This window comes from Cornus florida, unplaced genomic scaffold (assembly GCF_030987335.1).
Source record: "Cornus florida cultivar Cherokee Brave unplaced genomic scaffold, ASM3098733v1 CherokeeBrave_3.0.0_Hap2_Chr02, whole genome shotgun sequence".
Taxonomy (NCBI): Eukaryota; Viridiplantae; Streptophyta; class Magnoliopsida; order Cornales; family Cornaceae; genus Cornus; species Cornus florida.
Genome location: NW_026775572.1, coordinates 69,682,160 through 69,707,644, shown reverse-complemented (window position 1 = coordinate 69,707,644; position 25,485 = coordinate 69,682,160). Strand labels below are relative to the sequence as shown.

Below are 25,485 nucleotides of genomic sequence, written 5' to 3'. Positions count from 1 at the left end.
ATGTCGCGACTTTCTACAGTATGTACACCAGAGATTATCTCGGTTTGCCCCCTTTGATAATTCCGCCTTTCCATGTTTAGCTTTTTGCGGTTATTCTAGAGTGAAACCCCACTTGTTGTCACCAGAGACTACGAGTGCTGAGCTGTCAATCGATTAAGGTTCAAGCACGATTCCTCTCCGACTCTCTTCAGCCCGAATCAATGAAATCACCTCATTAAGAGATGGTACCTCCTCCTTGCCCAAAATTTGAATTCTGACTTAATCAAATTCAGAGTTTAGGCCAGCGAGAAAATCATAAACTCGATCTTTTTCAATGAAATTTTTGATAATTACAGCGCATTCGCTGCACTTCAAATCAATCACCCGGTAGTAATCCAGTTCTTGCCACTGGTTTTGCAGAAAATTGGCATACTCAGTCACGGACTTGTTCCCCTGTTTTGTAGACATTGTCTTTGTCTTGATCTCGTATACTTGCGCCGCATCACAAACCTTGGAGTAAGTCTGGTTAAGAGAGTCCCAGATGGCCTTCGCAGTTGGTAGGAACATGCATGTATCGCTGATTTTAGGTGTCATGGAATTCCACAACCAGGACATGACCATTGAGTCCTCCTCATCCCACGCTTCGAAACCTGCATCACCTTTCTTTGGTCCCGTTCCCAGCAAGTGACTTAATTTCCCTTTTCCTTTCAGAAAAGTTCGAACCAAGTGAGACCATTTCAAGTAGTTCCTTCCATTAAGTCGGTACGCCGGTTGAATATTCTGCAGTTCACTTGTGGGGCGCTGAACCTGCTCTTTCTCGGGTGACTGGGATGGTTGAACAGTAGTTTCTGACATTCTTCAACAATCGGCTATGAAGGCCGGATAGAAGGGTTATGCGAAAATTGGCAAAAGAAATTGCCAGAGAATGACTGCGATGAAGGCAAGTCACAGAGAAAATTGGCTATGAAGGCCTGAACAGAAAAAATAAAAATAAAAAAATCGCTGAATTTTTTTTCAAAGAAATCCAAGCCTTACAGCTCTGATACCATGTGGTGAAATGAATTCAATTATATTGAATCTGTTAATATCTTTACAGGAGCCTATGTTGGGCTATATATAAGAAATCGCAGAGAGAAAAATCAGCAACTAACTTAATTTTGAAAAACCCTATAATCAGGAATCCCTGATTCTCTATCAATCAAATCCCTAAACTCTAGGAAACAAATATTTACACAATTCTAGTGCTAACCTACCACTAATCAAGGAGACTAACACGTATTTTTCCACAGTATCTTACAAAATAACCAAGTACAAGCAGTATGTAAAGTTGAAGCTTGTGTGTGTGTTTTAGGATTAGAATAGAGGAAGAATAAGAGAAGAAGAGAAGAGGGAGCAGAGAGATCTGAGAGAAAAGAGATGTGTAGTCAAAACCCAACACCCCTCACTCTTATATATTAAGATGAGTAAAAATACAATAATACCCTGAACAATACACTTATAGCATCTAACATGTAAAACATTATGCAACAATACATGATCAAGAAACTAACAAGTTTAAGATGCTTCTAAACATCAAATTACTTTTTCAGCAGTCTCTATAAGAAAATAAAGAAAAAAAAAAATCAGTAGTCTCCATTGAAAAATTTTCACCTCAAATCTCAATAAAATCATTAAAAAAGGTAATTAACTGCACATAGCAAAGAACCAACTCAGAGGATTCAGGAAATAATTAGACAAAAAGTATCTCAAATAAACTCCCCGAAAAATCAGTAAGTAACATAGGGTTAGAATTTGAATTTTGAGATGAATTAAGACGTCTACTAGAATTAAAATTCAAAATCAAACTTTTGCTCCAAATTTTTCAAAACCCTCTTATAGTCTGGCTTAAGTAGATAACTCTCGTATAAAAGCCCAAAGCTTAAAAAGTATTAGGGTTTCTTGTCACCTAAGAAGCATGACGGATACGACACGACACGGATACAGATACGGTGACACGACAAATTCTAAAAAATTAGGACACCGACACGGTGGGGACACGGCAAATAATAAATCTATTATATATATATGTATATATATGATGTTATACTTTAAAAAATTAAGAGCAATATTAGTTTTCACAACCTCATAATGAAAAAAAAATTGTGTTTTGCTGGGGAAAAAGAAAGAATGATAGAAAGAGGGTTAAGAAAGATGAAAAAAAAAAAAAAAAACGAAGAGGATTAGCGTTTTGTTAGAAAAAGAATTAGGCCTTAGATGAAAAAAAAGGTAAGAATCCATAGAATAGACAACAAAAAAATTATGAGGAATAGAGGAAAAAGGAAAAAGAGACAAGAAAGAAAAGAGTTCTTGAAGAACAAGAAGAAGAAAGAAAAGGGTTTGTGAACAACAAGAAGAAGAGAGAATAGAGAGATAGAAAGACCATACACCGGTAGTGAACCTTGGTTGGCAGGAGAACAAGAGAGTCAAAGACAATCGTGAAAGAGTTCGAACCTTGAACTAAAATAAAAGCATAAATATCCAATTGTTTTAATATAAAATTGTTTTATAAAACTACTTTTAAGTAATTATGTAATTACCATCTTATTTCTAAACGTTATTAATCAATTCCTAATATTTATACTTCAACTCAACATTGTTCTAAAACTTTCTTAAAAGTCTCCAAGAATAGGACGCGTGTCGGACGCGTGTCCATGGCGTGTCGGACGCGTGCCCATGGTGTGTTGGACACGTGTCCATAGCGTGTCCAGATATTCAAGAAAATATAAAATATTCGGACACGTTTTTTGGCATATCTGACACGTGTCGAGCCGTGTCCAGTGGGTGTCGGTGTCCGACATGTGTCCGACACGGATTCTTTGCCCTTTTAGGCGTGTCCGTGCTTCCTATCTTATCACTCTAAAACGACATCCTCCAAACACAAACCCTAATCCTCTCTCTCGGTCTCCTTCAAAACTCCATCCATGGCCATTATTCAACAATAGAATGCCAAAGGGAAAAAACCCACCGGAGACTCGAGTTGCACTTACTCGGCAATTTTCAAGCCAACACAAAAAGGGGAAGAAGCCCCAAAGCTGTTTGAAAACGATGAAATCCTAGAGGTGCTTCGGAAATTCTACTCCAAATTAGAGGTCTTTCCAGGTATGACCATCACCTCTGATTTCTGTGTACTATCCCACCTTCCAATTTTCACCATTTCGAAGAAATTAGTTGGCCTCCGTTTCTTCAACTTTCCACCTACTGCTATCCAGGCTTAGTGAGGCTATTCTATGCCCACTCTGAGTTTCACAAGGTTCAATCAATCACTTATTATGTATTAGGGAAGGCCATTAGTGTCTCTTGGCCTGATATCAACAGAGTCATGGGAATCACTCCAGGAGGATTCACAATCTACAACTATGGAGATTGGGTAAGGTTTCCCTCATTCGATCCCCTGACCGTCATTCGCTGGATGTGTGAATATCAGTCAACCACTGAAGTTGGTCCCATCTCAACCACTCAACTTACTCTCCATTATTGTCTCATTTACTCCATCATTAGGCACTCCATCCTTCCTAGGAAATGTAATTGTACTCATGTCTCTTGTCTTGAGATATTTGTAATCTGATATGTAATAACCCACAAAAATTTAAATTTAGGTGCTACATTTGGTACGACTATGATTTGACACAATCCAGAACTTCTATAACGTTGGCGTGATTCGATTTGAGCAACAAATCTTGACGTGATACATCTTCGTAATGAAAATGACGTGGAAACATGAGTCGACTTTTCCAGTATCTTATAGTATCTCATTGTTAATTACATGAGAAAGTTTGTTAGAATTAATGAGTCCTGTTAGCATATATGATAGCCAAGATTTATGGAATGACTTACCATATTAGCAGAGATTTGATTATACTATAGAATATGCTTTGATTTGATTTAGATTTAATTTAATTTCCTTTCTTGTAATATGAGAATGTGCTCTTTTTATCTATAAATACTAGAGCTGTGAATGAGTGATTATCTCATTTAAGCCTTTACATAGTTCTCTCCTCCTTTTTATATTTCTTCTTGGTATCAGACCCAAGGTGGTTCGATTGCAATGCAGGTATTGCGAGTTCGGCACCACCCATTCGGAAATGGTCTAATCGCCCATCCAGGAGGTGTCGGGGATCTCAATGAGGGCGTTGCGAATTTGGCACCACCCATTCAAAAATGGTCTGAGGAGACATAGTTGTTTCTTTTTTATAGTCTGAGAAGACATTATTGATTCTTTCATCTACATTGTTTAAAGATGTGTATGAAGGGGAATGGTTTGAAGAGACATTGTTGATTCTTTCATCTACATGTTTTAAACATGTGTATGAAGGGAAATGGTTTGAGGAGACATTGTTGGTTGTTTATGGTTTGAGGAGACATGATTGGTTAATTACGATCGGAAGAGACATTTTTGATTTGTTGATTGGCACTTCATTTGAGAGAAAATCATCGCTAGTCAGATATGCATTCTGCAACTTGTAGATTCTGAAGAAGGGTGCTAGCAAGACCGTGTTTGAAGATGCATCGTCCAAGTTGGGCGTCTCTGATATCCACGCACCAACTTCAGGGGGAGTGTTAGCATATATGATAGCCATGATTTATGGAATTACTTACCATATTAGCAGAGATTTGAATATGCTATAGAATATGCTTTGATTTTATTTAGATTTGATTTAATTTCCTTTCTTGTAATATAACTATGTGCTCTTTTTATCTATAAATACTAGAGCTGTGAATGAATGATTAACTCATTCAAGCCTTTACACAATTCTCTCCTTTTTCTTCTTTTTATATTTCTTTTAGTCCGATCCAAAGAAAAGCAAGGCCAAACTCCTCAGGACATGAGAACTCATCTTCCTTATGGAATGGCTCTGTCTCTCATGTTTCAACATGCCCATGTCAATTTGAGTCTAGTCGCCCAAATCAGGGAAGCCACTATTTCTGACATCTTTAGTGCTAGAACCATCAAGTCCATGGTATATGACCCTGTAGTTGGTGGATGGGTTAAGAGGATTGAGTCTACTGTGAGCACTGGGACTCCAAAGACTGACAAGAAGAGCAGAATCAGAAGAAGATGAGTCTAAGGAATAACTAGACTCTGATGAAAGTGCCGAACCTTCCTCTCCTCCTCATGATAATCCAAATCCAAGGCAAAATCATTCATCTTCTCCAATTCCTGCCAATGAACAATCTCCACCCGCTCAATCTCCTTTTCAAGAAATTCTGGACAGAATTGAGACTATGGATGCACGTACGAAAACAAGCCTTTTCTGAAATCAAAAGAGATGTTCAAATTCTCACATCCAAAGTGAATTACATTGAGAACAGATTGTTCAGCACAAGAAAGAAGTAGCTCACTCATGTCTGCTGATCCATGTTTCTGACTTCCTGCTCTTATGAGGACTCTATTTTGTGGCTTTGTAACTGTGGTTTTTTAATCGTAGTTATAACAGCTCAAGTATTTTGGAATGTACTATCAAATACTGGAACTCCTAGAATCTTACTTTTGGACTTTATGTTATGGTTTCAATATCCTTATCTGTAATTAAATGGATGATTAGCTAAGTTACTTGTATTTAGAGTTGCATTCAATCTTTCTGAAGTAAATTACCTGCTGTAATAGTCGGTTTTGATGTTGTCTTGATAGAGATTGTTGATCAAATAGTCTACCAGGTTCATCTAAGTTTATGTTTGATTTCAATAGATTACTGTCTAAGTATGCTCTGCCTTGTTTTGTCCTCTTTTTCCCCGTTCTTAGTATTCCTACTTCATTACCTAGCTTCTTCCATAATTATTTCCCATATCACATCTCCTACTCTTATTGGATTTCATTTTGATGATGCCAAAGGGGGAAAAAAATATGCAGAATCTGCATATATTATGATGTGTTTGGATGTGACTGTCTAAGAAGCACGGACACTTCTATGAGGTGTCATGTCCGTGTCCGACACCGACATGCCTATTGATGCAGCAGCGGGTAGGGGCGATTCGAAATCAGAATTCAAGTAGAATCAGAAAGATATTGAGAAAGAAAGGTAAGAAGAATAGAGGGAAGAGGAATCAGAAGAGAAGAAGAATTTAGAGGGAGGAGAAATCACGATAATCTCAAAATTCAATATCAATAATAATCATCAAAGTTGTCTTTCAATATCAATAATGTGGAAAATTCGGTTCTATAAATAAGGAAACCGTGTGTGTATAGCTGTAATTAGCTAAGGAAACTGTGTGTGTATAGCTGTAATTAGCTAGGAGATTTTGTAATGTTTTAGTCATTGTAATCCCTGATTTTAGGGAATTTGTTTTTGGTCAATATCTCTAGGATTAGACAGTTTCCTAGTTTTAGAGTTTCCTAATTTAGATCCTCTGAAGTGTATATAACAGTGTAATTTCATTGTGATTTCAATACAATTGAATTTCAGCCCAATTTGTGTCATGGTATCAGAGCTGTAGGCTCAATTCTGGGAATTGTATTTCTGGTCTTGCTAACTCTCATATCGCTAGACTGATTATTATCAATCTCCAACCCCACACTATCACCCCTCAAGACTGTAACCCTTTTACCAAAAGACCATGTCAAAAACAGCCGACAATAGCAACACCACGACTACCTTGGAGGTTCCTTTGACTGAAGGCAGCAACTTGATTCCAACAGGGGAATTGCAGAACATCCAGGCAGCGTACAAGTTGAATGGGAAGAACTATCTAAAGTGGTCTCAACTGGTTCGCAAGTTCTTGAAGGGAAGAGGCAAACTGAGTCACTTACTCGGTATTGGGCCTAACAAAGGGGATCCTAAATTTGATGCTTGGGATGAACAAGACTCTATGGTGATGTCCTGGTTATGGAACTCTATGTTGCCAGAAATCAGTGATACATGTATGTTTCTTAACACAGCCAAAGAAATATGGGAGGCCGTGAAGCAGACTTACTCTAAAGTCCGGGATGCTGCACAAATCCATGAAATCAAGACCAAGATTTCATCCACCAAGCAAGGAAGTCGATCAATCATAGAGTACTCCAATCTGTTGCAGAGCTTATGGCAAGAGATGGATCATTACCAGTGCATTCAAATGAAATGCAGCGAGGATGCAGCCCTCCTTAAGAGGTTTGTCGAAAAAGACCGAACTTATGATTTTCTTGTAGGACTGAACATTGAATTTGATGCAGTAAGAGTCCAAATACTTGGAAAGGAAGATCTGCCATCACTTGATGAAACAATTGCTATTATTCGTGCTGAGGAAGGGAGAAGAGGAGTTATGATTGAGAATAACCCAATGGACAATTCGGCCTTTGGTTACAAAAGCTGCAAATGTGAGGAACTTTGGCTGGGAGCAGCCATCTAATGAAGACAACAAGCGGGCAGATTTTACAAGGCCAGTCAATAAAGATTCCCTATGGTGCACATATTGCAAAAAGTCCCGCCATACTAAGGACAAATGTTGGAAACTCTACGGCAAACCGGAGACGGCAAACAAAAATTGGACGGCAAAAGGTGGACAACCAAAGGGACAGGGGCAAGCGTATATGGCAAATATTCAACAGGCTGGAGAAGGTAAATCTCAAGAATCATCTATTGAGTTCGATAGAGAGGAAATTGAGAAATTGAAGAATCTGTTGGGATCTTTGGAGAAACCATCTACAATAGGTACTTGCACTTTGGCGTTCTCAAGTATATCTTCCTCTGCTCATGCTTTTAAAGTCTCGGATATATCCACCACAAGTTCCTTGGTCATTGACTCAGGAGCTACAAATCACATGACCCACTCGTCACAAATATTTATCTCATATACACCTTGTCCTAGCAATAGGAAGATAACAATAGCCGATGAATCTGTGACAACAGTGACTGGACAAGGAGATGTTTTTTATAAGCAAAACCCTCACACTTAGAAATGTTTTCCATGTACCAAAGTCTTTTACCAACCTTTTGTCAATCAACAAGCTCACTAAAGATTCTAATTGCAGTGTGGTGTTTTATCCCTCTTGTTGTGTATTTCAGGAACAGGGCACGAGGAGGATGATTGGACATGCTAGAGAAAGGGATGGTCTCTACTATCTTGAAGAACCTAGTGGTCAAGTTAGCGTTGCGAATTCCTCACCATTATCATTTCTTTCAAAGTCTCTTAAATCCAATAAAGACAAGATTTGGCTTCAACACCTCTGTCTTGGTCACCCGTCATTTAGAGTCCCTAAAATTATGTTTCCTTTATTGTTCAACAGATTAGAAGTTGAAAATTTTCACTGTGATGTCTGTGAACTTGCAAAGCACAAACGTGCTTCTTTTCCAATAAGCGATAAAAGAACATGTGTTCCATTTACTCTTATTCATAGTGACATTTGGGGACCATCCATTGTTTCTAACATTTCTGGGGCTTAGTGGTTCGTTTCTTTCATTGATTATTGCCCTCGTGTGTCTTGGATCTTTCTTATGAAAAATAAATCTGATATGAGCTCTGTCTTTCCTGTTTTTTACAACATGGTCAAAACACAATTTGGTACTGAAATAAAAAGATTTCGTTCTGACAATGCTAAAGACTATTTTAATCAGTTTCTCTCACCATATTTTCGAGAAAAGGGCATAATACATGAATCTTCTTGTGTTAACACACCCCAACAAAATGGTGTGGTTGAACGAAAGAATTGTCACATTTTAGCTATTACAAGAGCATTCTTGTTTCAAAAAAATGTTCCTAAGCAATATTGGGGGGATGCGGTTTTAACTGCTGCTCATATGATAAACAGATTGCCTACAAAGGTTCTTGATTTTAAAAGTCCTATGCAAATTCTAACGAAATTCTTTCCTAATTTCAATGCTTCAAGTAGTCTTGTTCCCAAAATATTCGGTTGTGTTGCTTTTGTCCATGTGCATTCTCAAAACAAGGGAAACCTTGATCCACAGGCTGTCAAATGCGTCTTTATTGGCTATTCTTCCACTCAAAAGGGGTGCAAAAGCTATCATCCTCCCACAAGAAAATTCTATGTGCCAGCTGATGTCACTTTTGTCGAAGAAGATCATTACTTTAATTGTCCTTATCTTCAGGGGGAGATCTCATTCACGGAAGATAAGGACAATGATCTTTTTCTTCTTGATTTTCCATTGTCCTCCTCCTCAGTTCCTGTCTATATTGTCCAGCCAAACACTCAGTCCATTCCTATTGACACTCAGTCTGTTCTTGTTGATCAACCTGAGCTAGTCCAGCCTGAGCCAAACATTCAGTCCGAATCCATACAACTTGAAACCGAGCCTCATACACTAAAGTCACAAGAGATGATAAAGGGAAAGCAAATTCAAGACTCTAATCGTCCACTACTGGTTTTTTCAAGAAGAAGGGCACCAATCACTCAATCTGTGCAGGTTCAATCACCCAAATCAACCCCTGCTCTTGGACTTAGCGAGGTAATTACTGAACCTATTTCTAATGAATATGGTGTCACTGAAGTTCTTGATCAAAGTGATTATGATATTCCCATTGCTATTAGAAAGAAAACTAGAGCATGCACCAAACACCCTCTGTGCTTATTCATGTCATACAAGAATCTGTCCCATAACCACAAAGCCTTTCTCACAAGCCTAAACACAATCTCGATTCCCAAAACCATATCCGAGGCATTAGGTAATGAGAATTGGAAGAATGCCATGAAGGTCGAAATGGAAGCACTTAAGAAGAACAAGACATGGGACTTGGTGAAATTGCTGAGAGGGAAGAAACCGGTGGGATGTAGATGGGTATTCACGGTGAAATACAAGTCAGATGGTTCGTTGGAGAGGTACAAAGCAAGGTTAGTTGCTAAAGGCTATACCCAAACGTATGGAATAGATTATCTTGAGACATTTGCTCCTGTTGCGAAGATGAACACCGTTAGAGTGTTGTTGTCATTGGCTGCTAATCTGGGCTGGAAATTACAGCAATTCGATGTCAAAAATGCCTTTTTACATGGTGATCTCAAGGAGGAGGTTTATATGGAAGTTCCACCGGGGTTTGGTTCGAATACAGGACAAGTGGTATGCAGGTTAAGAAAGGTGTTGTATGGATTAAAAAAGTCTCCAAGAGCTTGGTTTGGAAGGTTTGCCAAGGTAATGCTCGATATGGGATACAAACAGAGCCAAGGCGATCACACCTTGTTTGTAAAGCACTCGACTTCAGGGGGAGTGACTGCATTATTAGTCTATGTAGACGACATTATAGTGACAGGTGATGATTTGGAAGGAATGGAGAATTTAAAGAAGTGTTTAGTGAAAGAATTCGCAATCAAAGAGCTCAGCAAACTAAAGTATTTTCTCGGCATTGAGGTAGCACATTCTCGAGAAGGAATTTTCATATCTCATCAAAAATATGTAACAGATTTGCTGATGGAAACAGGCAAGTTAGGTTGTAGACCAGCAGAGACACCTATAGAGTTCAATCACAGGCTTAGAGATGCTCTGGAAGACACGGCAGTAGATAAAGGCTCCTATCAGAGACTTGTGGGAAGGCTTATCTACTTGTCACACACTAGACCAGACATAGCCTATGCAGTTAGTGTTGTAAGTCAATTCATGCACAATCCCAAAGTGTCACATTTTAGGGCCGTGTATCGAATCCTGCAGTACTTGAAAGGCACACTGGGCAAAGGAATTCTATTTAAGAAGGGGAAGGAGCTAACTCTTGAGGCCTACACTGATGCAGATTATGCAGGGTCTGTAATTGACAGGAGATCTACCTCAGGTTATTGCACTTTTCTAGAAGGCAACCTTGTGACTTGGAGGAGTAAAAAACAGAATGTTGTGGCAAGATCCAGTGCAGAAGCCGAGTTTAGAGCAATGGCACTTGGGATTTGCAAATTATTATGGCTGAAAATTGTCTTAGAAGATCTAAGAGTCAAGTGGGAAGGTCCAATGAAGCTTTATTGTGACAATAAGTCAGCCATTAATATTGCACATAATCCAGTGCAACATGACCGTACGAAGTACATTGAAGTTGATAGGCACTTTATAAAGGAGAAGCTTGATAGTGGCCTAATTTGCACTCCATTCGTTTCCACTAGCGATCAACTTGCAAACATACTCACCAAAGGATTGTCTGGGACGTTTTTTCAGAGACTAGCAAGCAAGCTTGGAATGGATGATGTCCATTCACCAGCTTGAGGGGGAGTGTGGAAAATTCGGTTCTATAAATAAGGAAACCGTGTGTGTATAGCTGTAATTAGCTAAGGAAACCGTGTGTGTATAGCTGTAATTAGCTAGGAGATTTTGTAATGTTTTAGTCATTGTAATCCCTGATTTTAGGGAATTAGTTTTTGGTCAATATCTCTAGGATTAGACAGTTTCCTAGTTTTAGAGTTTCCAAATTTAGATCCTCTGAAGTGTATATAACAGTGTAATTTCATTGTGATTTCAATACAATTGAATTTCAGCCCAATTTGTGTCAAATAATAATAATCAAAAGTGTCACAGTATTGGCATGTGAACTCGTTATAATAATGGTGGTGATCATTTCTAATGTTCTGCCTAAATCTTGGGGAAACAAATCTCTCTTCCCTAACATACTCATTAAGGTACCTATTAACAAATGCATCATGATTTCTTCGTTTCAGTGCATATTGTGAATAAGAAATGTCACGGCCAAACATGATGATCTCAAGAGGATGGAGTCAACATAAGAATGGTTAAGAATAATGCCGATATAGAACTCAAATTGAATTAAGTAAACTAAATTATAAACTAGAACAATGCACAACTAAGAAATTTGAATGCAAAGAAATCGGCTAGAAGTCATGCACTAGTGTGAGTATTTAAAATAGTGAATAAAAATAAACTTTTCTTTTTTTGGATAATAGTGGGAACAAAAATAAAATAAAAATTGAAGTAAATAATCTGTTGGAAGAATCAAATCAAATGGGTTCAATTAGGACCTTTTTGCAATTTCTAATTAATCAATTGGATAAAAGTACTAATAACAATTTTAATTGAAGTATGTTTACCTTTTCCGAAGTCCTCTGTAGCTCCCAATTGAATGCTCCCAAGTGTTGAAGATTACCCAAAAGTGGCTGAAGAACGGTAAAAGAAATTCTGTTTCTGTTTCTGTTTCTGTTTCCTTTCTTCTTCTTTTTTTCTCCTGAATTGGCCAACTGCAGAACTGGTTCAATCCTGGACTGGTTTCAGAAATTAACTTAAATAGTTCTGAATCTGTAACCAAACAGGGCTTAGCTGAAATATATATATATGGGCTCTGACCTAGTATTGAACTTGGGCTGAGTTTTTTTTTTAATACTGGATCACTGTTGGGCTGGTCCTGTTCTGAAGCTGGGCTGATTTTGATTTGGCGAGGCGCATAGATTAGTAATTTGAAGCTGGGCCAACTTGAGTTGGGCCGGATGGATCTGGATCACTGCTTCCTGGGCCTGATTAGATCTCACTTTAATTTAAATTTGAGTTTGGTCAAATCTGATATAAAAGGAAAATAAAATATATCCTTTCCAAATCAATTCTGATTTCCCAAGCCTGATCTTTCCAAAGCGATAATCCTAAGCTGACTTTCCAAAATAGCGAAGATGACGCTGAATTAAATTCGACTTCCCAAAATCAAATACTGAATTCTCGGCTGATGTTGCGATTGGCAGCAATGATCAAAAAGAAACTCTGGTGAGACTGTTTCGCGACGGGCTGGCTGACAGCAAGAGATGTAACGATGGTGACGGCGGCGGCGAGAAAACTTCGGAAAGATTAACTGTAATGGCTTTCACTAGAGTGGGTGAAGAAAAAAATGAACAGGGGCTGGTTTAGGGCAGACGGATGGATGGATTGTGGTGGGGTTTTGGGTGGATGACAGAAGACGATGAACAGACAATGGTTGTACTGTGTGTGTGAACAGTAGGGTTAACAATGATTATTGCTGAACCTTTTTTTTTTCCTTTGCTAAAACAGATGATGATGGCTGGGCTTTGAATCTTTTGCTTTGATACCAATTGATGCAGCAGTGCGTAGGGACGATTCAAGTAGAATCAGAAAGAGATTGAGAAAGAAAGGGAAGAAGAATAGAAGGAAGAGGAATCAGAACTTCAGAAGAGAAGAAGAATTTAGAGGGAGGAGAAATCAAAATAATCTCAAAATTCAATATCAACAATAATCATCAAAAACTGTCTTTCACTATGTCTTAACCAACCTTATATAGGGATTGAAGAAAAACCCTAATCAAACTATTACCATAAATAGAAATCCTAAAATCAAATAATAATAATAATAAAAGTCAAAATCCCTAATTCTATCTTTCCTTCCCACGTCTCCAATAATAGGCATGGCCGTATGGACTTCAAGCTCTCACGCCAGGCCTAGTTCTTCATCACCTATCCTTCTATCCTTCTATCTTATGAATTGGGATTCTAGGAGGTCGGCACAGACTCAAAACTGCACCCGATACACTTACCCAAGTCCAGGTTACAGAGGTCATAACTCGTAAGGGTCCCCCAATTCAAGTGTGCCACAAACAGTTCCAACTTCTCACATACATAAAAATTACTAATATTATGTTCAAAGACAATATGACTCTATCAAAAAAATTATTTCTTTCCCATTTTATTGAAAATGAAAGCACACCAAGCTCAATAAATTGTAGGACATAGTTAAATCCTATTTATGTCAACTTTTCCCCATTGAGCACTATGTTTGAAACTTGAGTTGTAGGCGTGAAATAGAAAGAATGATCGAATACATAGATGTTTTTAATCATTTAGTTTGACTAAAAAGTGATTTGTCAAAAAAATATGGTAATTAGGTCATCTTGAAATGTTTCTGCTGGCCACTTAACCAAAACATAAAACTGGTGCAAAACATGGAAACGTTAAAAAGAATATCTTTGGAGCACAATGAGGCTTCCAAATTTCTCTATGACCAAATATTCATCTTTAAGAAATGGACTTCATCACTAGAAATGGTTACAGTCGACAACCTTGAGCTAATATAGGAGTAAAAAAAATAAAAAACAAGAAGGCGTTTTCACATCTTCATTTCCTTCAAAACAACAAAATTTGCGTTATGATAAACCGAAAACCAAAATCCATGTGGATGCGAGCATCATATATAAAAACTCTCATGGATGTTTATTCTAGAACGCCTCTAAAACCCTGCAATTCTTAGGAACTGACTCTTAGCAACCAAACAGGTTATTTAGCTATTAAACAATCTCTTGCAATAAATTGCTCTACCAAGGGGCCACCCTCCATCATGTCTGCATGCAGTGGCATAACTCATGTTCCCTTTGGCCCTTTGATGAAGAACCGGGCCTGGCCGAGAGTTTGAAGTCCATATGGCCCATGACTATTATTGGAGACGTGGGAAGGAAAGATAGAATTAGGGATTTTGACTTTTATTATTATTATTATTTGATTTTAGGATTTTATTTATGGTAATAGTTTGATTAGGGTTTTTCTTCGATCCTATATAAGGTTGGTTAAGACATTGTGAAAGACAGCTTTTGATGATTATTATTGATATTGAATTTTGAGATTATCGTGATTTCTTCTCCCTGTGTATTCTTCTTCTCTTTTGATTCCTCTTCCCTCTATTCTTCTTACCTTTCTCGCTCAATCTCTTTATGATTCTACTTGAATTCTGATTTCGAATCACCCCTACCCTCTGCTGCATCAATTGGTATCAGAGCAAAAGATTCAAAGCTCAGCCATCATCATCTTTTTTAGCAAAGGAAAAAAAATAATAATAATTCAGCAATAATCATTGTTAACCCGATTGTTCACACACACAGTACACCCACTGTTTGTTCATCGTCTTCTGTCATCCACCCAAAATATCTCTATCCGCTGCCACCAAAACCCCACCACAATCCATCCATCCGTCTGCCCTAAACCAGCCCCTGTTCATTTTGTTCTTCACCCACTCTAGTGAAAACCATCACAGTTAATCTTTCCGGAGTTTTCTTGTCGCCACCATCACCATTGTTACATCTCTTGCTGTCAGCCAGCCCATTGCCAAACAGTCTCACCAGAGTTTCTTTTTGATCATCGCTGCCAATCACAACTTCACAACTTCAGCCGAGAATTCAGTATTTGATTTTGGGAAGTCGAATTTAATTCAGCGTCATTTTCGCGATTTTGGAAAGTCAGCTTTGGATTATCGCTTTGGAAAGATCAGGCTTGGGAAATCAGAACTGATTTGGAAAGGATATATTTTGGTTTTCTTTTATATCAGATTTGACCAAACTCAAATTTAAATTAAAGTGAGATATAATCAGGCCCAGGAAGCAGTGATCCAGATCCATCTGGCCCAACTCAAGTTGGCCCAGCTTCAAATTACTACTATATGCGCCTCGCCAGATCAAAATCAGCCCAGCTTCGGAACAGGCCCAGCCCAACAGTGATCCAGTATTAAAAATAAAAATAAACAATTCAGCCAAGTTCAATACTAGGTCAGAGCCCAGATATATATTTCAGCTCAGCCCTGTTTGGTTACAGATTTAGAACTATTCAAGTTAATTTCTGAAACCAGTCCAGGTTTAAACCAGTTCTGCAGTTGGCCAGTTCAGGAGAAAAAATAAAATAAAATAAAATAAAATATAAAATATAAAATAAAAACAGAAGAAGAAAGGAAACAGAAACAGAATTTCTATTACAGTTCTTCAGCCACATCTTCAACACTTGGGAGCATTCAATTGGGAGCTACAGAGGACTTCGGAAAAGGTAAACATACTTCAATTAAAATTGTTATTAGTACTTTTATCCAATTGATTAATTAGAAATTGCAAAAAGATCCTAATTGAACCCATTTGATTTGATTCTTCCAACAGATTATTTACTTCAATTTTTTTTTTTATTTTTGTTCCCACTATTATCCAAAAAAAAAAATTTATTTTTATTCACTATTTTAAATACTCACACTAGTGCATGACTTCTAGCTAATCGATTTCTTTGCATTCAGATTTCTTAGTTGTGCATTGTTCTAGTTTATAATTTAGTTTACTTAATTCAATTTGAGTTCTATATCGGCTATATTCTTAACCATTCTTATGCTGATGCCATCCTCTTGAGATCATCGTGTTTGGCCGTGACATGTCTTATTCACAATCTGCACTGAAACGAAGAAATCATGATGCATTTGTTAATAGGCACCCAAATGAGTAAGTCAGGGAAGAGAGATTTGTTTCCCCAAGAGTTAGGCAGAACATTATAAATGATCGCCACCATTATTATAACGAGTTCACATGCCAATACTGTGACACTTCTGATTATGATGAGTCCATATGCTACTGTTGTGATGCTTTTGATAGTTCAAAATCATATTCCACCACAAAAATTCTAGTTGACAAACCCTATCGATTCTTAGAGTGTGGAAATCCACCCGAGTATCCACCTGACCTAGATGATAGTGGATTGTTTCCAGACCTTGGGGGAAATCATATGGAAGATGAGACTTGTGATAATGACATGATGTGCATCCCATCTATTCTTATGGGAAAAGATGATTGGACGCGCACCGACATCTTTCGTACATATCTTAGATTTGGAGAGAGTTTACAAACTAATCATAAATGGAGAATGTTCAATAAATGCAGTGTCAAAATCAGGTGTCGCTAGAATGAAACTTAAATCTGAACCTCATCCACAACCATATAAGATGTTCTGGGTTGATGGAACTTTCTTGACTGTCACGGAAAGGTGTTTAGTTCCTATTCAAATGGGAGTTTATTTTGATGACATTTGGTGTGATGTTTTACCTTTGACTGCAGCCCATGTGCTACTTGGTCTCCCTTGGATTTGTGACTTGAATGTGACTCACCATAGCAAGGAGAATCGTTACCGATTCAAATATAATGGCAAAACTCTCATGTTAAGGCCTGCAAAGCGACCAGAAAAGGATTCTAAGACACTACAAATTTCTTCTTCTCAGCCTAATGACCACAAACCTGTGTTGGCAGAAGAAGAAAAAGTGACTAATGATGTTCCCCATGTCACGTATGAGAAGGTGTTGGATTCTCCACCCCTTAAATGTGTTAATGAAATTAAAAATGGAACAATTGAGGAACCTCAAACTAAATTGCCACACATGAATGTCGAGCAACACACCATTGCCTTAGCCCCAGGATCATATTCATTTGATGTCCTATATAACCATACACATCCTAGGGAAAATGTTGAACTGAATGGACCAAATGATGAATTTGCACAAAATAAGGTCACTCAAGATTGTCTTGAAGAGATGATTAAATTTCATGAGTCATCCACCTCCATTGTGTCAAACAAGGATGTCAAGTATAATAGTAATTTCTGGAAGACACTTTGGACGTTCTTAGGAACAAATTTGAAGTTTCCTTTTGCATCTTGTCCTTTGAATGATAGTAAAATTGAGGTTGTGAGTCAAGGTCTAGGAAAGATGGTTAGTTTTATTATTAGCATGCACCTAGACACTTGGAACTTGTTTTTACCTATCACAGATTATATTTATACAAGTGTGACTAATCAAAGTACTGGTAGTTGTCCTTTGGAGATTATCTACAGTTCATTACCATGCCAGTCCATTGAATATTGTCATCCACTTCCATGTATGTATTCACTTGAGTTTGCTGATTCCTTCGTTCAGCTTGTTCATGATTTTTATGCCGATATGCGACAAGAAATTGTCTTGAGTAAAAAGAATTATGAACTCATTGCATATGCTCATCATAGGAATCATGAATTTAATGAAGGAGATTATGCTACAATATGTGCACTACCTCAACCTTATCCTAAAAACTCCTTCCAAATAAAACATGAAAAAATTGTCAGAATTTTCCACATCATTCAGAAATCAAGACCTAATGCATATATCTTTGACTGGTCATTGGATCTTAGTACTAATTCAATTTTTGATGTGGAGTATTTGTTATCTGACCGAGGCACCTTTGAGCCTCCTATTTTATTGGCATGTGTTCCTACAGGTGGATTTACATTTTCCTAAGCACCGGCATTAGTTCATCTATCTTTTCAGCCGCAATATATGGATTAGACAAAGGATATTGTGATTATCAGAGTGATGGCCCTCATTTTGGAGATATTGAGTATTACCTTGTTCAATGGAAGGGTTTTCCACTTTTAAATACCAGACAGAGAATTGACCCATACTTTTTGGAGATATACTTATGCATTTACTCTCCGGAGGAGAGTTCTTCTCAACCCGGAGGGAATGATGAAGAATCGGGCCTGGCCTGAGAGCTTGAAGTCCAGATGGCCCATGCCTATTATTGGAGACGTGGGAAGGAAAAAGAATTAGGGATTTTGACTTTTATTACTATTATTATTTGATTTTAGGATTTTTATTTATGGTAATAGTTTGATTAGGGTTTTTCTTCGATCCCTATATAAGGTTGGTTAAGACATTGTGAAAGAAAGCTTTTGATGATTATTATTGATATTGAATTTTGAGATTATCGTGATTTCTCCTCCCTCTGAATTCTTCTTCTCTTCTGATTCCTCTTCCCTCCATTCTTCTTACCTTTCTCTCTCAATCTCTTTCTGATCCTACTTGAATTCCGATTTCGAATTGCCCCTACCCGCTGCTGCATCACCCCTCTATTAACATAAATGAATCATCTTAAACAACAAAGGAAGATTCTTTAATCCAAAATGGTTCAACAATGATGATGGGGCTCAATGAAAAAATAAGCATTATCTGCCAGATTTGGAAGTGAAATATAAATTATGATAATGAGACAGTAATAAACAGAAATGCATCCGTTAAATATCATGCTGGTGACAAGAAGAAACATACAAAAGCATTCACCTTTCAACATTAGTTACTATACCCCACACTCACAAAAGAGATGAAGATCATATCGTGCTGGTGACAAGATGCAGCATACAAAAGTATTCACCTTTTCAACATCAGTTACTATACACTAAACTCATATAAAAATAAAAAATAAAAAAGAGAGGAGGAGGAGGAGGAGGAGAAAAAGAAGACACTCATACAAAAGAAGGTAAAAGAACATTTCACAAACAATATGCAACTTGGAAATCCAACATCATTTCACAAACAATTTACCATTAAGAAGGTAAAAGAACCTGTAATGAAACTATGAGAAAAAAAAATTGGTAGGAAATATGGAGAATAACCAACTAATAAGAATGAATTGCCACAATCAAAGAACTAAAAGGTGGTAGTGTAACATTAAATACGCAAAAGCGGGCACAAAAAACAATAGATATAATATTTAGAAAGAAATAAATGATCTATAGTGCACCTGAGAGAAGTTGACAATGACAGGAAGAATATGTGCAACACAATCCTGGGGCTCCAGCAACTTGCCAAGAGCAGCACAGCCCTCAACCGCTAATAACCGAACAGAATCCTGATCTAGAATGGAGAAAAATTACCACCCCTTACTTAGCAGACCAAAGACAAAAAAATGTACGGAAAATATTGGCAAAAAACTAAGAATTTTTTTTTTTTTTATTATCATCCTAAAACATATTGTATTCCATTTTTAAAGGAAATGAAGAAAGGTGATTGCCCCACTATATAAACATGTTCTTTACCTAAAATAAAAATCAATTGTTTGCAAGTCAACAGCCATCTCAATCATAAATAATTTTCCTTTAGAACACCATATAATAACAACACAGCTGCTAATTACTCTCAAGAAAATATAAATAAATAAATAAATAAAAAGGTACTTTGGCTGCACATATTGGCATATTGCTCAACTATAATGATTTTTTAAGCTTGTTATGATAGAGTAAATCAGTCAGGAGCTTTTCAGGATTTATGGCAATAGAAACCAGTTCCTCTATTCTCTACTAGTTTCTAAAGGTTATCCAAGTACTTTTGGAAGCAAAGTCGAAGTCATTAGTTACAACAATTCCAATATTCCCGGCTGGAAGCTTACTGATCCGCTTGAAAGAAGGCAATTCTAGACATCTTTCATCATTTATTCTCTATTAGTTTCTAAAGGTTATCAAAGTGCACTTTCGGAAGCAAGGTCGAAGTCATCAGCTATGACTATTTTGCTTAGAACACCCATTCCACTGTTCCCATTAATCTTTCATCATCTATTCTGTATTGTACCTTTCGTTTATTCTCTATTCTGATTACGTATTAAAGTTGATAATTAATAAACCTTCCCATTTCTTTTGAGTTGGGAGAGGTTTGAATTATTAATAACACGCTTTATGTTTTTATCAGCTAGCTTAGTGCCAATTCACCCACAAACAGATTCAGGACAACCAGCATTAGGACACTAATATCACTAGAAATTCACGCCATAAAATGGACCATCGATACACATAACAAAGGCATACATTTTTAAAGAAATAATTACAGAACACAGAGTCATTAATGCCATTGCTCAGGCTTCATTACTAATAACATGCTTTATTTTATTTTTTATCTCAAGGTAGCTTAGTGCCAATTCACTCACCAACAGATCCAGGACAACCAGCATTAAAACACTAATATCACTTGAGATTCACGTCAGAAAATGGGCCATCCATACCGATTACACTAGTATGAAGTGGAGCCAACAATTTTATTATAAAAAGCATAAAGCGTACTCATTAACATCTTGGAGCTTGTGAGTTATGGATTCATGCAAACAATATGTAAACACGTACATAAACATGTGTAAATATATCTCGATAAGTAAAATGCAGGTTTATGTGTTCACACAGCTTGTGAAATTGGCAACGTTCCTTGTGCTCAAACTTTGCCATCCAAGCTAGTAGAGCGTCTTTTCACCCAGAACTATTCCTTCCTCCATACCATTACCATATACTCCTGGCTCCTCAACCATAATATATATATATATATATATATATATACACATATTATAATATTCTGTAATTTGCTAACCTATTATAATTTATGTTAATTTATAAGGGACCTAATTTATTGCATCTACCACTGACTTACTCTTCAAATCAATAAATGTTCTAAGAAGATCAAAGAATAATAATTATTTTTACTACTAATAGAAGGAAACACCATAAGTAAAGCTAGCCCGATTGGTCGTTCTACTAACCAATCCATGCACCCTGTTAAATGTTTTTGCAACAATTACTTAAAACTTATGACTCATGAAAACCAATATTGATTCATTTACCATCTTGAGTAAGGTCTTCAAATATTGACATGATGTCAGTCTTGAGATGAGCAGGTTCAATAGTTGCAGCAAACTTCCCCAAGTTGGTTGCAGCAGACCTCCTTACCATGGGCATGTCATCTTGACATAGCTGGCTGTAAATTGACCGCAATTCCGTCTTTAACATATCTGGGGCACTAGGGTAAGCAATATGAAACAGTCCACAAGAGGAAACTCGAGCAGTAAACCATTCACCAGCTGCTAGTCTCTATAGGAGGAAAACTAAAACTTGTAAGAAAAGAAGAGAAAAAAGGGCAAAAATGATAATGACAAGATCATGAATTAATAACAAAAGCATACTAGAAAGTACAAACAATTAAATAAGTGATAAAGGAAAACTATATACAAATGTGAAGCGACAACTTTGTTTAGAAGTAAATGAAATAGGAGGACAACTCGAGGAATAAGATGCAAAATTCAAGTTACTCCAAATCTACTTTTTGAGTTAATATTTCAAACCCAAATAATACCGACCGGCAATTTAGCATAAAAAAACAACCATCTCCTATGTGGAGGAAGAATATGTCCCTATGTATGAGCTTGACAATTTATCATGGTGGCACAGTTCAAAAAATACAGCAGCTCCAAGTGTACACATAATTACATAAACAAATAAAGAACTGTTATATGTACGGGAAAGATGCATAATAATAGGAAGGAACAGCACAAACAAATTCAAATTAATAGGAAAAAAAACATCTAACCTTCACAAGAGGAATAAACCAATCAACCAAATCACTCTCCCTCATCTGGGATCCAATTCTACACAATGACTCAACTGCTTTGTCCCTCACACAAGTTTCCTCCACCGTGCAAAGGGTTTCAAGAGGCAGAAGCAACACATGAGCATGTTCCACTCCACCAACATAAGGAATAAAGACACCCAACTCTTCTGCCATTGCAAGAAGCACCTCATCATCATCGTCATTGTTTTCACTCAGAAATGGAATTAATTCCTTCCGGGTACGGTCCTCCCCGAGAGCACGTGCAATTGTTGATAGTCTCCGAATAGAATTCAACCGCAATTGAATGTCATCATTCTTCAGCTCATCTATTAGAACAGCTATTGGGTACAGCGGCTCATCAACCACCGACATTGTGTCTCACAACTTTCAACAATTAACAAAAAAGAGTAAGCTCGTGCAATATTGTTGATCATTATAACAAATTCAATTGATATAAAAAATTTACAACTCTAGGAAAGAAACCAAAGAACACTGAATAATTTGGAGATCACACAAATATCACATGGACATACTCCAAAACGACAGTAAATGTTGAATTCGACAAACAAAAAAATATCGATCCAATAAAATATGCCGATGATAGAGCACATATAAATGTATTGCCACATATTGATTGAGATTTGAAAGAAGAAAAAGAAAAAAAAGAAAGAAAAAAGGGATGGATAAGATCTTCATGACTAACTAGAAAAAAAAAAAAAAAAAAATCAATTCAAAAATTGAATTTAGTGCGATTTGAGATTCCTGTGTTCTCTGACTGACCAAATTGTAGATCTGGAAGAAAACCTACAATTTAAATCCTAGGGTTCCAACATTATTTCCATCGAAAACCTATAATTAAATCCTAGAGGTTCAACATTATTTCATCGTAAATACACTGAATGATGTCTAAACTTGCATCATGAAAACAAATCAATGGAAGTGATATTTAGAAATATTTATATACATACATTTTGAGAGATAGAGAGAGAGGGAGAGGAGAGAGAAAACTGTACTTCGTCTTACACCTAGTAATGGTTTCCCGCCGGCTTCTTCTGATTCGAAGCTCTGTTCCTTCGTCCACTGAGGCAAACACAGAGAGGGGGAGAGATTTATTTTGATATTATTTCTATATATAGAGAGAGAGACTGGGCTTAGAAAGGTTTTTGGGCCAGTAGGCTTCATTTAGGGATGGAAATAATGAGGGACTCGGATCCTCCACTTGTTACCGTGGCCCGGCCCAAGGACAGCAACTTCAGTGGGCTCAATCCAACCCAATTTGAACTCAACCCAATCTTCTTTTGTTTAGTTTCTTTACACTTGGGTCTAGTTTGGTAAATGGTTTTCATTCTTTGCTTAGAATGAAAATTCATTACGAAGAATGAAAACTTATTCCACATCTAACACGATGGAATAAAATTCTTGGCCACCACCATTGTCATCACTTTCTATCACCACCACAACCAGGGGTGGAGCCAGTGTATGCTCAGGAGGGCACGTGCCCTTGTGGCCTAACCCTACTTACTATAATACATATATTAAATTTATATATTTTTACACGTATATATGAAAAAATTCATATAATGCCCCTCCTAAAATTTTTATTTTTTAAAATTATTTCTTAAATTTTGTATTTCTTCTGTTTTTGTTTAATTTTCTTTTTAAAAAAAAGTCAAATTTTTCTTTTTAAATCAAACTCCAATTTTTTTTCCTTTCAAAATTCTTTCATTTTTCTTCCATTTTTAAATTTTTTGTTAACTATTTATCTTTCTTAAATTACTCACTGATTGACATATTATTTTGAGTAATTTTTCTTCCTTATTTTTTGATTTATGAAATCTATATTTATTATCGTGATTATTGATTTTTTTTTTTTTTTTACATTGCGCCCCCTGAATTTAATTTCTGGCTCCGCCCTTGACCACAACCACCACCTTCCGTCATCGCCCTCCATCACGTCATCTTTGCCATCCCCGCCACCATTGCTTTCTGCCATCACCACCTTCCGCTACCGTTTTCCACAGCCACCGCCTTCCACCCACCACCACCACTACCTTTCACCACTTCTACAGCCATTGTCTTCCACTACACTAAGAATAATGATTATCATTTCATTCTTACCTAAATTCATATTTACAACCAAACAATATAATAAGAATGATTATTCTATTTCATTTTCAATTTCATTACTACGTACCAAACTAGACCTTCAGGTTGGAGTTGGTCGAATGCCTAGCCTTAATTTTAGTTTGTCTTAGCAAAAAAGTTGAGCAACAAACTCTCTGCATCTTATTCCTATACCCACTCCACTCTATATTTGGTAAGAGTTTTTAGTTTCAAAAAATATTTCTATACACTTGACCTGATCAACTCACATCTCAGGTTAGGCTCCTTCGATTATAAGTCAGGTGGGATCTTAGATTCTATCAAAAAAAAATTAATATTTGAATTGGAGTTAATATTAGAATCTCTTAGTAACTTAATGTTAGACGTTAATACTTTGAAGTTCAATTTGATGTATTGATTCTTAATTTATTGTGTTGCCTAATATATCCAAAATAATAGTATTAGGCAACTCATTAAATTGAGATTCAACTTTAATGAGATTCAACACAATTATTTAATGCGTTATTATATGAATTATAGCACTCCAAATTAAGTAAACATAGTTGAGTTGAGCTTTGTAAGGTATTGAGTTGAGCTTTGAAAAGTATTAATATATAGAAGCGTTAATGCTTGTGTCTTATATTTGGAGTTTTGGACCAATGGGTGATGACTAATGGATCACAGTTTTTTACTTTTAGTTAAATTACACTCATAACCCTAAGGTTTAACCTTTTACCCTTTATATAAAGCACAGTAAATGGCCTTTTTACCCTTTATATAAAATGCATTTCGTTCTCTCTAACTTATTTTGAGAACCAAGGTCTCGTTCTCTCTTACTAGTTAATATAATGTTTTTTGTTTTATAATTCTCGTCGTTAGGAATTAATTTATCCATAAATCGGCACAACCGAAGTAAGATACAAACAAAATATAGATTCCAACACCCAAACAACAATATAAATACAATATTTAACATGGTTCAGTCCCACCTGTCCTATATGTCCCATATAACCAACTCAATTTGAGCTACTTATAAATTTTAGTCAATTTATACACACACTTTTTCATAATTTTTAACCTACAAAATAATAATAATAATAAAATAAAAATTTTCATTGTTCTTCAAGTAGGAATGACAATTCATGTTGGCGTGTTCTGTTCGTGTCGACACGAACACAACACGATTATTAATTATGTATAAAATCTTCGATATGAACATGACACGACACGCGTAACCTGTTTAATAAATGAAACAAAACCTCACGCCACACAAAAAGACACCTTTAACTTCAAGACACCATTTAAATTCATAGGAACTTAAATATGTCATAACCCTCATTGACTTGAAGCTAGCTAACCTCTAGGAAATTAGCCAGCTACTATAATCTCTTTCCTTTTTAAGTGATTTCGAACTCTATGAACATTTATAAGTAAGTGTATATTTACTAAACTGGAAAAAAAAAAAAAAAAAATCAGATATTCACAATTTTCTTCTATTCCACAATGTTGTTGTTATATTAGTCTGGAAAGCTGTTAGAAGAATAGATCAGCAAACTGC

General features: G+C 36.6%; 1 protein-coding gene across 1 annotated transcript in view; it reads right to left on the bottom strand.

Moving 5' to 3' along the window:
• Window positions 1-22,913, bottom strand: part of LOC132295277 (serine/threonine-protein phosphatase 2A 65 kDa regulatory subunit A beta isoform-like) — a 34,380-nt gene extending 11,467 nt beyond the window's left edge. The window contains exons 1-4 of the mRNA XM_059793477.1: window positions 22,838-22,913; window positions 21,804-22,208; window positions 21,061-21,307; window positions 19,204-19,316 (exon numbers count right to left, since the gene is read on the bottom strand). Of these exons, the coding sequence (XP_059649460.1) occupies window positions 19,204-19,316; window positions 21,061-21,307; window positions 21,804-22,196 (753 nt within the window). The 5' untranslated portion in view covers window positions 22,197-22,208; window positions 22,838-22,913. The remainder of the gene's footprint in view (window positions 1-19,203; window positions 19,317-21,060; window positions 21,308-21,803; window positions 22,209-22,837) is intronic.
• Between the last annotated feature and the right edge of the window lie 2,572 nt (window positions 22,914-25,485).